General features: G+C 43.9%; 1 protein-coding gene across 6 annotated transcripts in view; it reads right to left on the bottom strand.

Moving 5' to 3' along the window:
• Positions 1–379: 379 nt before the first annotated feature.
• Positions 380–13,395, bottom strand: part of SMARCAL1 (SWI/SNF related, matrix associated, actin dependent regulator of chromatin, subfamily a like 1) — a 56,245-nt gene continuing 43,229 nt past the window's right edge. For 3 of the 6 annotated variants that reach the window (XM_008690485.2, XM_008690484.2, XM_040640945.1), the window contains 5 exons: positions 12,482–12,584; positions 6,280–6,462; positions 5,105–5,205; positions 4,126–4,222; positions 380–1,592 (listed from right to left, as the gene is read on the bottom strand). In XM_008690485.2, the coding sequence (XP_008688707.1) occupies positions 1,353–1,592; positions 4,126–4,222; positions 5,105–5,205; positions 6,280–6,462; positions 12,482–12,584 (724 nt within the window). In that variant the 3' untranslated portion in view covers positions 380–1,352. Of the gene's footprint in view, positions 1,593–4,125; positions 4,223–4,325; positions 5,019–5,082; positions 5,206–6,279; positions 6,463–12,481; positions 12,585–13,395 lie in introns of those variants that run through there. The other 3 variants (XR_568569.2, XM_008690486.2, XM_040640953.1) reach the window with 3 other exon arrangements.

Raw genomic sequence — 13,395 nt, forward strand, 5'->3', positions numbered from 1 at the left:
TGAGCCACCCAGGCGCCCCTGGAGGGATCTTTGAAAAATATAATCAGATTGCCTCATATCGCTGTTCAAAACCAGTCAGTGGCTTCATGTTCAAAATTAAATCCGGTTCTTTACATGACCTACGGGCTCCACATCATCTGGCCTCCGTCTGTCTCTTCAGTGACATCCCCTATAATCTTCCCACAATATACCCCACACCCCTCACCACTCTCTAAGCCTGTGCTGGCCAACACAGGAGCCACCAGCCACAGGTGCACTTGAAACAAGCACTTACATGGGTCTAGTCCAAACTGGGAGGTGCTGTTAGCATCAAATACACACCGGGTTTTGAAGATTTAGCATGGAAAAAAAAAAAAAGAGAGAGAGAGAGAACACAATAGAAAGTTTCTAAGTTTTTAATAGTGATTATATGTTGAACTGACAATATTTTGAAGATCCTGAGTTAAAGAAAATACTACTAATATGATCCTTCTTTATTTTTTAAAACACTCTTTTAAAACATTAAATTCACACGTGTGGCTTGTGTTATATTTCTATTGGACGGTGCTGCTCTAGACTAGGAGTTAGCATATTATGCTTTGCAGGCCAAATTGTGCCCACTGCCTGCTTTTCTACGGCCCGTGGACTAGGCACGGTTTTTACAGTATGTAACGGCTGAAAATAAATCAAAAGAATAAAACTTCGTGACACATGAAAATTGTATGAATTCAAATTTCAGTGTCCATAACAGAGTTTTATTGGAAAAGAGCATAATCATTTCTTTCTGGATTACCTATGATTGTTTCCGCCCTACAGCGGCAGAATTGAGACAGAGACAACCTGGCCCACAAAGCCAAATATATTTACTGTCAGACTACTGACAGAAAAAGCTTGTCACCTCCTGCTCTAAACGATTACCTCCTTACCATTACATTTCTTTGTAGATGTATAACGATTCTCTCTCCTGTGCTACAACTTCTGCAAAGGTACGAGCTTTCTCTCTTGGTGAGTTACTGCCAGCCCCTAGAAAGCTGCCTGACACAGATCAGGTGCTCTATAAATATTTATTGGAACAGTAAATTTTAAAAATCCAGATTTCAGGGGTTGCATAGGAAGCACCTCGTTACTTTAAGAACATGAATTATCACTACTACAATCTGCTGTCTCTATTTCTCAGCCAGAAAAGCTAAGGTTAAGACCCCAGCAGATCCACACAGAAAGGCCAGGAAGGAAATGCTGCCCCATGGCCTGGTAACCCGCCGGGCTGGAGACAGACGCCAGCACTGCTGTAACGTCAAGAGGAGCACAAGCTCTAAAAACAAAGCATCTTATTTTATTTCCATGATTTTTAGATGCCTTGGTTTTTGCCCCTCTTATAGGGGAAACATAAAGCTGTCAAAGTTATCAAAAAATTCAAATCTCCTTTTCTTTACGGGGCTGCCCGTCGACGTGATTTCATCCACCGAGTCTCCCAGGTCCTGGGAATCACTTCCAGGTGCGCCAGAAGCACTTCCGGGGTCAAAGGATTCCGCTGCCTCAAGGAGCTCCATGTCGCTTCCCTCTTCCTCAAAGGACTGCTGGAAGAGGTCATAGATCTTCTGCTGCTTTGGGTCCTTCATTAAAGAAAACAAAAAAGTTAGAAAGCAGGCTCCAGCACCGACTCTCCCGGTGCCACTGGGGCTGGGGTAGAGACATGGAGGTGGGGGCTGCTGGTTTTACGGCGTCAGGTGCCGCAGGACGGCCCGTGCAGACCAGGGCGGCCGTACTGCCTGACATCATTTCTTCCCTGCTGCTTGTAAAGGAAGAAGGTAAAAATGGGAAGAAAGGGTGTGAGAGCAATAAAGAACCTGCTCTCAAACTATAATTGATGTTGGAAATGTCTTCTTCCTTCTAGCTTTCCAAATCGGTATTGAAATAGCTCCCCAGCTCTCACTTCCTGCAAAGCCCTTCTCTACCGAGGTTTAGTTAAAGTTGCAGTTCAACTGCCAAACTCGTGTGCTCAGCCACGGCTTACACCTAATTTTCGGAGTGGTTGATAAAACATACCCATACTTGATACATGGAGAAGTAGATTCCCATACTTGTTTCTGACTATCTGAAATCTGCCAATGATTGAAAGGCCCACCAGCTGCCTCTGTGCACTGACGGCCACGGTGTAGTGTTAAAACCATACCCAGCAGTTACAACCACAGCACGCGATGGGCTCTCTATCACCCCTTTACTGATCTCTCCCAAGTATGAATTCCCGACCCAGACCGTCTTTCAATCCAGGTGTACTTTCAACATCTCCCCTGACATCCTGGTTCCGTTAAACTAAAGCTGTTTAAAATCAAAGCCATCTCTCCTCTCAATCCTACATCCTCAAACCAGCAATTCTCTCCGACGCCTAGTTCTGATGGTCTACTGACATTCTCCTCGTCTCCCTGGCTTGTGATCACCAGGGCATCCTGAGTGCCTGTCTCACACATCAAACCGGCAGCAAGTTTGCCTCTCCCATCTGTTTCCTCTGCAATGTTCCATAGACACACTCTTTTCCTGGGCCACAGCACTCGGTACCTGCACGGATTTGTAGTGGCTCACCGGTGCTTCCCACTGCAGGCCTCTCCCTGTTTCAATCCCCGGCAGGTCTCTGCCGGGCTGATTTCTGCCCTCGGCTGTCCTTCGACAGGATTTTCTCTTCACATCCTGGAGTGTGTCTACCTCATCAATGCTGAAGTAGCTTCCCTGGCTTTTCAGCCCCTTTATAATCAGGTCTCTATTCCCTCACTGCTCCTTAAGAGAAGCCCCCCTCCCCCTGCCGCTGCCCCTGCCGCGGCCGCATTGGTGATGGGAGACCCCTGAAACCTGACTGCAGCAGCAGCCATGTGAGAACTCCAGATTACCCAGTGTACCTGCACCCAAATGCCCTCGCCTTTCAGGATCCCAGCCTTCCCGACGAGGAGTGATATTAAAGGTCATTAAGGTCTGCCTCCCATGATCCACACGTCCTCCTCTAGAAATATCCTCACCAGCCTCTGTCTGAACAATTGCAAGGTTGAGGAAATGCTGCCCCACAAGGCAGCCTGTTCAAGTAAAATCACTATTAACCTGCATTTGATTATGGTGGTGGCAACGCCGTGCTCTAACTCAGAGCAGTCCTGATTAACAGAAGCAAGGTCCAAGATCCGATTAGTATCTCACTTCCCCTCTGGGGAGGCAGGCTGTCTTAGTGACACATAACTGCTTTTGCTTTAATCTCCTCTGAGGAGGCAACATTTTCTTTTTCTAGTAGTGGATGACATTTTCAGCCCATTTTAATTAAAAAAAAATGGATATAATTATTAATAAAAATAAGTATTGATAAGCGGCATTTGTATTAGAAATGTATTAGAAATTCTTAACTAATTCAGAGTGAGGGTAAAGGCAGTATAAATAAATGAGTTCTAAATAAACTCATTATTGAGTCTGAGAAGGTTGAGAATCCTTTAAAAATAAGGCTCCTTCTTTTCAAAGGGCATATAATAAAGTATAATATATAATAATAAAAATAAAGTATAATATATAATAATAAAAAAATAACCAAGGCTCTGTGAAAATATTTATCATTCAACTGAATTAGAGAGTTCTTTTAAAAAGCTTTAAAATACAGTTGTTTCAAAATTAGGTTATTAACTGCTTACATCTATGAGGATAATTTATACTCTACATTAAAAAATATAATCTCTGGGGGTGCCTGGCTCAGCCGGAGGGGCATGCAACTCTTGCTCTGGGCGTCATGAGTTCAAGCCCCACGTTGGGTGTAGAGATTACTTAAGAACTTAAAAAGAATAAAAATATGATCTCTGAGTCTTATCTATCTCAATAATTATATTTGGAAGGAAGCCTTTAGCTGCTATCTCAGCGTAAATGAAAGCTCAAATCCTCAGACTCTCTAGTCTTCCTGTCACTAGAAGATTTTGCCAGTTTCACTCAGACTCTGATTCTGGGGAAGTTCCATGAAGAGAAGACACTTCGGTTTCCAGATGAGCTACTGTAAAGCCACCTTTCTGCATGAGGCTGGGTGAAATCCGCAGGCGTGAGCCCCACCTTCTCTCTCCGGACCCAAGGGCTGAGCAGACAACTTAACTCCACCCGCCCCAGTGGCAAGAAGCCATTTGCAGGTGTTACCTCGTAGAAGTAATTAGTAGCTTCTGTCATTTCTGAAAAATTGGTCTCAGAAAGTCCGGCCTCACCCAGAACTTTAATCTTCTCTTGAATTAGGGGCCTGTTGGGGAAAAACGAGCTGCGGTGAATACAAGCTGCGCAGACCCAATGGGCTGGTGAAAGGGGATCACCCTCCTGTGTTCACAGGACCGAGGCANCACTTCTTTGCAGCTCTCAAGGCGCCAACGCCCAACCTCAAATATTTGCCTCCTCTCAGTTGTAAACCAATTTAGGGTTCGAGTCAATCAGGTTCCAAATTCTTTCTACTGGAAGATGTAGAGGAAATAAATATCTCATTACAACAAAATTCTGAACCTGGTGCTGTTATGAGCTGCCCAGTGAAGGAACCCACAAATCCAAAGATGCGGGAGTAGCGACAACCTACACATTATGGCAAATGTAAGACCCCTTCGTCATAAGGCTGGAAACAGACGAGTAGTGGAAACTAATGAGATAATCAAGAAACTTAGGATGGGATACATGGGATTTGGAAGGAGCACGTGGGGATTTTTTTGCTTAGGTACCAGACATGAACCCCGGGGTTGAACTGTACTTACAGCACTATAAGACAGCCTTACTGTACCAATACATGCCCTAAAGGGGCAGAGGGGGACACCACCGTCTCTCAGTGTGCCTTCACGGCCGGACGGAGTGTCTTACGAGCAAACCTGCACCCACACTTCATCACGATCAGCTCCCCCCTCCCTTGTCTCAGGCCAGTGGGAAAAGAGCCACATCCCTTTAGTCCTCATGCACCCAGCAAGCCGTGAGTGAATGGTGTGAAGGAGGACCAACATGTTCATGGTGGAAGTGGGAGGGCATGACTCCTGGGTCTTCTGCATGGGTCCCTGAAGACACTGGCAAGAGCAGAAGCGGTTAGGGAGCGAAGGAAATACATCCCTGGCGTCAACCCTTGCTCACCGTCCCCCGTGGCCAGCCATACCAGAGGTAGTCGTCAGCTGTGCCTCTCGCCACGAGATAGTGGATGCTCACGGAGCTCGCCTGTCCGATTCGGTGCACCCGGTCCTCAGCCTGGAGCAGCACCTGTGAGGTCCAGGGATCAGGATGTATGCAGGCCAAGGCCTGAAGCATGCAGCCCCCTGCCCCTGAGCCCACCACACCCTCCCTCCTCAAAGGACTTCACTCCATGACCCAAGTCAGCAGGGAGAGCCTGTACCTGCAAGCAAGCTGCCATCTAACACAAGAGAGAACCAAACCAAACCAAACCAGAGTTCGGGGGGAGCTAGAATCTGCAGCCGGCCAGCGGTGGGCACAGCACTAGGTGCCGGGAGGAACAAACAGCACACGCTGACTCTGCTAGGAGGCTGTGCTGAAGGGGCAAATGGAGGAAGCCCGGCGCACCTCCATTCTTCTCACCGTGAGAGAAACCAGGACCTTCTCAATAAACATATCGCAGCCAAGGGAGAGGCCATGTATGATTAGGGGTCGGGTGGTTCTTTAATATGGTGGTAAGCCCTATAATAAATAACAAAGCCCAAGAGCATTGTTTCTATTATGTATGTCTTTAGCCTCGAAGTCCACATCACGAAGCAGTGCCCTGTGTGGCCAATGCCACATACCTGCTGTCACAACTCTCCACTCAGGAGATAAGGCCAGTGGAACACCTACAGCACTTGCCTGCTGTGGCCACGTGGGCTCAGCAGCTTGCAGTGATGGCTAATACGAGGGGCACAGACGGGAAGGCCAGAGGCCTGGGCTACGCCTGCTGTGGCCACAGGCTCCCCTTCGGGGACAGCTGTGCACCTGAGCTATCTGTGCCCCCATTTCCTCACAGAGGGATGACTCCTAAGATTCCTCCTGGCCTTCTAAAACTTCAGTATTCCCTTCGGTAAGACGGCGTCGATAATCCGACTACTTAGGAGACTGTCGTGAAGCTCTAGGAACAAGTCAATAGATGTGTGAGTCTCCGCTTCTCTTAAGACTGATCCGTGGGAAGTATAAACATGTTTCTGCGGCCTAACAGAAACGGATGGAAGAAGACAAAACTGGTGCTAGGGAACAGCTCCCGGGACCCTGTCTGCCCAGACTGACACTCGCTCCTTCCGTCCCCCCAGCCACGCACAGGCCTGGGGAATTCAAGGCTCCCGTGTCCCTTACCCCAGGGTTCCAGAACAGCTCGGCAAACACCACCAGGTCAGCCGAGGAGAAGGTGAGGCCCATGTTGGCCGCGGTGATGGACAGCACGGCCACGGCATGCTTCTCGAACAGCTGGAACTGCTGGCACAGGTCCTCTCGGTCTGCGGAGGACGTGGAGCCGTCGATGCGGATGTGCGGCACTTGCTGCAGGGACAGAAGGAGAAGGGAGAGGGGCTGCACGGGGCCTGGGGCTCGGCAGCCGGGCTCCGAGGACGGAGCTGCGCTGCTGTTCTGGCTCAGACCCACCCGAGCAGCTAGTCTTCACTTGACGCTGCTTTCGGAGCTGCTTGTCTTTTCATTTCAAATTGAAATTTGTGTTGAGAGAATTGTAGATTCCCATTAGTTGAAGCAAAAATACAGAAATTCCTTGCACATTTGGCCTCGTTTCTCCCAGTAGTAATATTTTGTTAAACTATATCACACCCAGGATATTGACTTGCATACAAGGTGCTGATCTTATTCAAAGGTCCTGTTGTATTTAAACTCGTGTGTGTATCCTACACAATGTCATCACTCATGTGGGTTTTCACAAATCTGCCTTCACAGGCAAGACACTGAACAGTTAAGGGGCACCTGGCAGGCTCAGCTGGTGGAGCACACAACTGCTGCTCTCAGGGTTGTGAGATCAAGCCCCACGTTGGGCATCGAGCTCACTTAAAAAAAGAAAAGAAAAATAAAAGAAGAGACACCGAACAGTTCTAACACCACAAGGATCCTTCTGTGGCCCTTTCACAACCACACCCACCTCCCTCCTGCTCCCTGCCTCACTCCCAAGTCTCTTTCACTTCAAGAATGTTGTATCAGTGGAGTCATATGGTGGGCAACATTTCACTCAGCACCACTCCCTGTAGATCTAGCCAGGGCGTTGCGTGCGGTGGTAGCTCCTTCCTTTCCTACTGCTGAGTAGTGTTTGGTGGTATGCGTGTACCACAGTGAGGCCTTCACCTCTGGAAGGACATGTGGGCCGGCTCCAGTTCGGGGCTACTACAAATCAACCTGCCATGAACATCTGTATAGCAGTTTCCATGTAAACACAAGTTTTTACTCCTCTGAGATCAATGCCCAGGAGTCGACTGCTGGGCCGCATGCTCCCTGCATGTCCAGCTGAGTTTTATCTTCTTTTAAGGGGCATTTATCCATTTTTTTCTAATGATAAAGACAAACATTACAAAGGAAATACAAATAGCAGGACTGTTACTGATCTATTTTTTAAAAAGATTTTATTTATTTATCTGATGAAAAGAAAGAGCACAAGCAGGGAGAGTGTCAAGCAGAGGGAGAGGGAGAAGCAGGCTCCCGCTGAACAGGGAGCCCAACTTGGCGCTCAATCCCAGGACCCCGGGATCACGACCTGAGCTGAAGGCAGACGCTTCACCAACTGAGCCACCCAGGCACCCCTATTACTGATCTATCTTTGCCAGGCGCTCTCCTCTTAATGTATATGAAAATCTTTTAAACACAAAGTTTTATATCCTGCTTTTCTCCAATAAACATTATATTGTAAATAAACTATTAAAATCTTCTAAAACATGATTATTAATGTCTGTATAATATTTCGTTATGTGGTAATAGTATAATTTATCCATTTGTGTATTTCTTCATATTTGGGAGATTCTTTTTGTTTTTTAAAAATTTATTTATTTGAGAGACAGAGAGAGAATATGAGTGGGGAGAGGGGCAGAGGGAGTGAATCTCAAGTAGACTCCCTGCTGAGCATGGAGCCTGACTTGGGGCTCGATCTCACAACCCTGAGATCATGACCTGAGCTAAAACCATGAGTCAGACACTTAACTGACTGAGCCACCCAGACACCCCTGGGGGATTCTTCATTTTCACTAAAAAAAGATGGGATGGCGAACATCCACCAACAGGTGAATGGATAAAAATCAGGGTATACACATACAACAGAATATTACTCAGCAATAAGAAGGAATGTACTGATGACATGTGCAATAATAGATATGAATCTCAAAATATGTTGAGAGAAATCAAATTTAAAAAAGAGTACACACTGAATCATTCCACATTTATATAAAGCCCTAAAAATGCAAATCAATTTAGACTTGCAAAGCAGATCTGCTTGGCCTGGAGATGAGAGGGCAGGGAGAAACAGGAGGGATTACAAAGGGCACAAGGAAACTCCTGGGGCCAACAGACACATTCACTATGGGCTTGAACTCTCAAATCTGAGATCAAGATCTGAGCTGAGATCAAGAGTCAGACGCATAACCACCTGAGCCACCCAGATGCTCCTTCGCTGTCTTGATTCTTACCAAACTGGACGCTCTAGGTGCAGTTGATTGCATGGCAATTATATCTCTATAAAGCTATTAGAATAAAATAAGTTTTAAAGGATGGGTTAAAATAAACCTGTTCATGGTTCTTTGCCCACATTTGGTTATTTTCTTAGACTAGATACTAAAAATCAAAGTACTTTGGCAAAAGGGAGAGACTTAAGGATCCTGATATTATCGCCAAATTGCTATCCAATAAGTAATGTATGAGCATGTCCAGCTCACTGCACTGTTATCAATAGTGAGGGCTGCACATTTTTAAAACCTCTGCTGAGGTGATAGGTTAATTTTCATTTATCTGATTTTTTAAATGGAGTTGAATTTTTTCATATCTCAGGTTCTTAAAGGGTCCCATGACCTCCACGAAGTTAAGAACCATGGATCTACATTATTATGTTTTCTGGCTAAACAGACTCTAATTTAACAGTATACCTACTGACAAACATTTAGGTTTCTAATTATTCAATATTATAAATAATAACATCCCTAATCTTATACATTAATCTTTGGTCTCATTTTTTCCTTAGGATAAATTCCTGGAAGAGGAGCTTGGAAAAATTTGAGTGTGCATTAAGTTACTGGCAAACTGCCCTCCGAAAAGGTATCAAATGTACAAAAAAAAACCCATGGTCTAGCCACTGTGTATATGTGTGACAGAACAGATCCATAGTTTTAGGTAATTTAAATCAATTTTTTTTTCCTTTGTGATTTCTTTCATTGTTTTTATGGTTAGAAAGTCGTTCCCTATCCAGTGATCAGCTATACATTCACCTACAGTTTCTTCTAATGCTTTATGGTTTTAATGAGCTCTGATCTGTCTGAAATTTAATAAACAGCGGAGTCGAGCTTCATTTAAGTATTCCACCCAATTACTTAGCCAATTGCCCGAACTTTATTTGTTGAATAAATTAAGCCTAGGTTTTGATGACTCCTTGATTATACATTGTTTTTTTCTACTACAGGGCTATTCATCTAAAGAGTTATTAATACTAAAGAGAGGTATACATTCTATTCCACCCAACTGATCACCAGTTCTGGGACCAGCATGGCTGAGTTTTATAATAGATTTTAATATCTGGAGGCACAAGTCTATCAACATTGTTCTTCTTTTTCAAAGTTGCCTTAGATATCTCTCCTGCTTATTTTTTGAGACTCCTTTAGCATAATAATATAAAGCTCCCTTAAACTACTCAACTGGAATTTTTTATTCGAATTGAGTTAAACCTACGAATTCATTTGGGAAGGACCAGTATTTTTACAGTGTTTGCACTGGAGCATGGCCCAAGTCTCTCCAATTCCTCATTGGTGAGCTTACCCCTCTTGGTGAGGTTACCAGTAGGTACTTTATATGCTTTTATTGCTCTGAATAGGATCGTTTTCCCATTGTATTTACTAATTAGTTATAGCTGGTGCATAAAAATGGCAATTTATTTTAGTATATTTATTTGGAATCTAGGCACCCTACTAAACTCTTATGCATTCGGATAGTTTTCTAATTAATTTTGTCTTGAGTCTCTTTAATATAGTGACAGCTCTGATTTTTCCTTTCCAGGGATTATAGCTTTTAATTCCACTGGCTAGCTTCCTGCATCACACCATATACAAAATTCAAGCCCAGGTGGATTAATGAACTGCCTCTAAAATTTTCAGGAAAAAAAAAATCACAGGAGAAAATCTTTATGACCCTAAGAAGGGAAAGATTTCTTAAATCATTCATAAAAATTAAAAACCATATAGGAAAAACTAATAAACTTGCAATGTATTTCAGTTATAACAACTAAAGTAAAAATGAAACACTCTGCTCAATAAAAATTCAACAAAATGAAAAGAAAAACTTTAACTGATAAATATCCGGAATTTATAAAGAGTATTTCCAAATCAGTAAGAAAAAGACAAACCATCTAACAGAAAAACAGGCAGAATATTTACAGAAGAGAGCCTGAAATCACGAATAAGCATATAAAAGGACACAACTGTTAGTGGTAGTCAGGGAAATGCAAATTAAAATAAGAATGAACTGAGATTTCATTTCACCAGATTGGCAAAAGTAAAAAGTCTGATAATACTAAGTGTTAGCATGCAGAACAGTAGGAATTTCCAAATGCTGCTGGTGTGATTATAAATGTGAATTACCACCTTGGGGAGAAATCGGACGATACCTAGTAGAGTTGAAGACAAGCCTATCCAAAGGCTATGCAAGATCATGCCTGGACATGCCCATGTACATAGACATGCATGTCCGTGTGTGCGTGTACACACATGTATATGAAAGTATTCATATGATAGCAAAAACTGTAAATAAAATTCCGTGTCCCTCACCAGAAGAATGGATAAACTGTGCTACAGTCACCCAATGAGATACAATTCTGCAGTTATGGTGAATGAGCTTTAGTTATAATACAACAGAAAAATCTCAAAAATAACATTGAGCAAAAAGGCAAATTTCAGGATACTCACACTATGCTGCCATTTATGTACGTTATAAAATACATACAAGAGGAGACTGTATATTAAGAATACATACTTTTGGAATAAAGTATGACAACATGGAGGGAAGGACTGGGGACACTGGTTACATTCAGGGAGGAGGACGGAGAATGAATCAGAGGGCTGCTGAGGGGCCTAAGTATGTTATTACTTAAAATACACAGTTTGAAATAAATATAGCAAAACATTTAATTTGTTAAATCTGGGTGGGGGACACACAAGTGTCTGCTATATGTTTCTCTGTACTCCTCTCTCTGTTTGAAACATTACAGGGGTGCCTGGGGGGGCTCAGTCAGTTGAGCTACCAGTTCTTGATTTTTGGCTTGGGTCATGACCTCAGGGTCATGGGATCGAACCCTGTCTCGGCCTCCACGCTCAGATTCTCTCTCTCTTCCTCTGCCCCTCCCCCACTGCTTGCAGTCTCTCTTTAAAAAAAAGAAAGAAAGAGGGGCGCCTGGGTGGCGCAGTTGTTAAGCATCTGCCTTCGGCTCAGGGCGTGATCCTGGCGTTCCGGGATCGAGCCCCACATCAGGCTCCTCTGCTAGGAGCCTGCTTCTTCCTCTCCCACTCCCCCTGCTTGTGTTCCCTCTCTCTCGCTGGCTGTCTCTGTCAAATAAATAAATAAATACATCTTTAAAAAAAAAAAAAAGAAAGAAAGAAACATTACATAAAATGTAATAAAGATGAAGGAAGTAAAAAAAGCAATTTATGGTCCTAAATTTAACCAAAAATGAAAAGGGAGGTGAAAATACAATGTGTTTAGCTGTTCTGATTTAATTCTACATGCAGAAGCTGGTGAAGATTGGGCAGCATTTCCATGTGAAATGCTATAACTTCACAAGTTTTGTTTCTTAATTTGATGTGTTTAGTTTCAATGAACATCCTTGGAAATCTTTCTGGATATCTTTCATTCAATGTAATAGGGCCACACACTGTACTGAAATCTGCACGTTGCCATGGATGATTTAGTAAAGCCACTTTGACGGTAATAAGGAAGAACAAGAGGAAGAGAGGAGGGTATTCACATAAATACTTGTTTCCCCACAAGAGAATTTCTGCTCCCTCCTTTCCTGACAATCTTGTAATTATTTACACAGAGTCATGAAGGATCCACAGCTCCCAGTGGGTCCTTGTTCTTAAAGCAAGGCTCCAGAAGCAGTTGTAGGGAGCAGGGAAGAAGTTAAAGGACACCGCTGGGAAGTACTTTGACCCCAGTCTGGTCCTACAAGCAAGAAGAAATCTTTGGAAAATCTTCAGCGATGTTTCTGGAAACGTCATCTCACTTCTTTGGTTCAGATCTGCCCTCAACCTGCTCAGAACAACTCAGCAGCCGACACACAAACAACAGAAGCATCCTGTGTTGAATTTCGAAGGGAGCTTACCTTTCTCTCAAGCTCTCTTGTAATTGCACTCAGGACTACCTTATGGTGTGCGAACACTAGAAACTTCTCTCTTCCACTTTCCAGGAGGTCCAGGATATATTCACTGCATTGGACAATGAGAGCACAATAAATTCAACATACACTTATCTAGTTGAAATTATTCCACTGCATCTTTAGCAGACACCTTCGAGGTGTCTCCCCTTTCCCTCCCTTTCTCTGAGAACTGACCTCTTGCCCTACCCTGCAGGCCAAGTCACCTGAGTAGAAGCAAAATTAGGAGCTGTGGGGAAGCCACCTTCTGCCACGTGCAGAAAGAGTTCTTCCATGCTTTTAAGTCGTCTCCCATACGCAAATAAATGAAAGTATCACTACATTTTATGTGTCTCTGATATGTTACTGAAACTTTCTTACTATCTGGGATCACAGAAGATAATTAACAGTTTTCACTTTTGCTGCTACTATCATTGTAATGTGTTTTCAATAGAAATTGAAATGTTGTCTAAGATCTGAAAATGCCTAGGCAGGGGATTACAGGATTCTTGACAGTAATCAAATTTCTGGAAGTGTAATATTGAAACGTAAGTAATAGTACTGGAGAGATGGTCAGGGAAAGCTCCCCAGTCCCCTCACACAGTAGATGGCAAGCTACATGGCCAACAACTAAATCAGTGGTAAGGGAATTTTTTTCTGAGGCAAAGGAAGATGGAGTGAAGAACCTTATTTCCTTGCTCTTTATTCTCCTCTTGATTTACTTCTCTCCTCCATCACTGTTTTTTTCTTGACTTCCCACCCCCATCTTTAGCTGTGGCCCCGAGGAAGGCAGCTAACGCCAGGAGCTGTAGGGGGATGGGGGTCACCCAGTCAGCAGACTCTTATGGCTTCCCTGCGATTTAATGCCCTGCAGGGGGTTCACA

This window comes from Ursus maritimus, unplaced genomic scaffold, assembly GCF_017311325.1.
Source record: "Ursus maritimus isolate PB19 unplaced genomic scaffold, ASM1731132v1 scaffold_1, whole genome shotgun sequence".
Taxonomy (NCBI): Eukaryota; Metazoa; Chordata; class Mammalia; order Carnivora; family Ursidae; genus Ursus; species Ursus maritimus.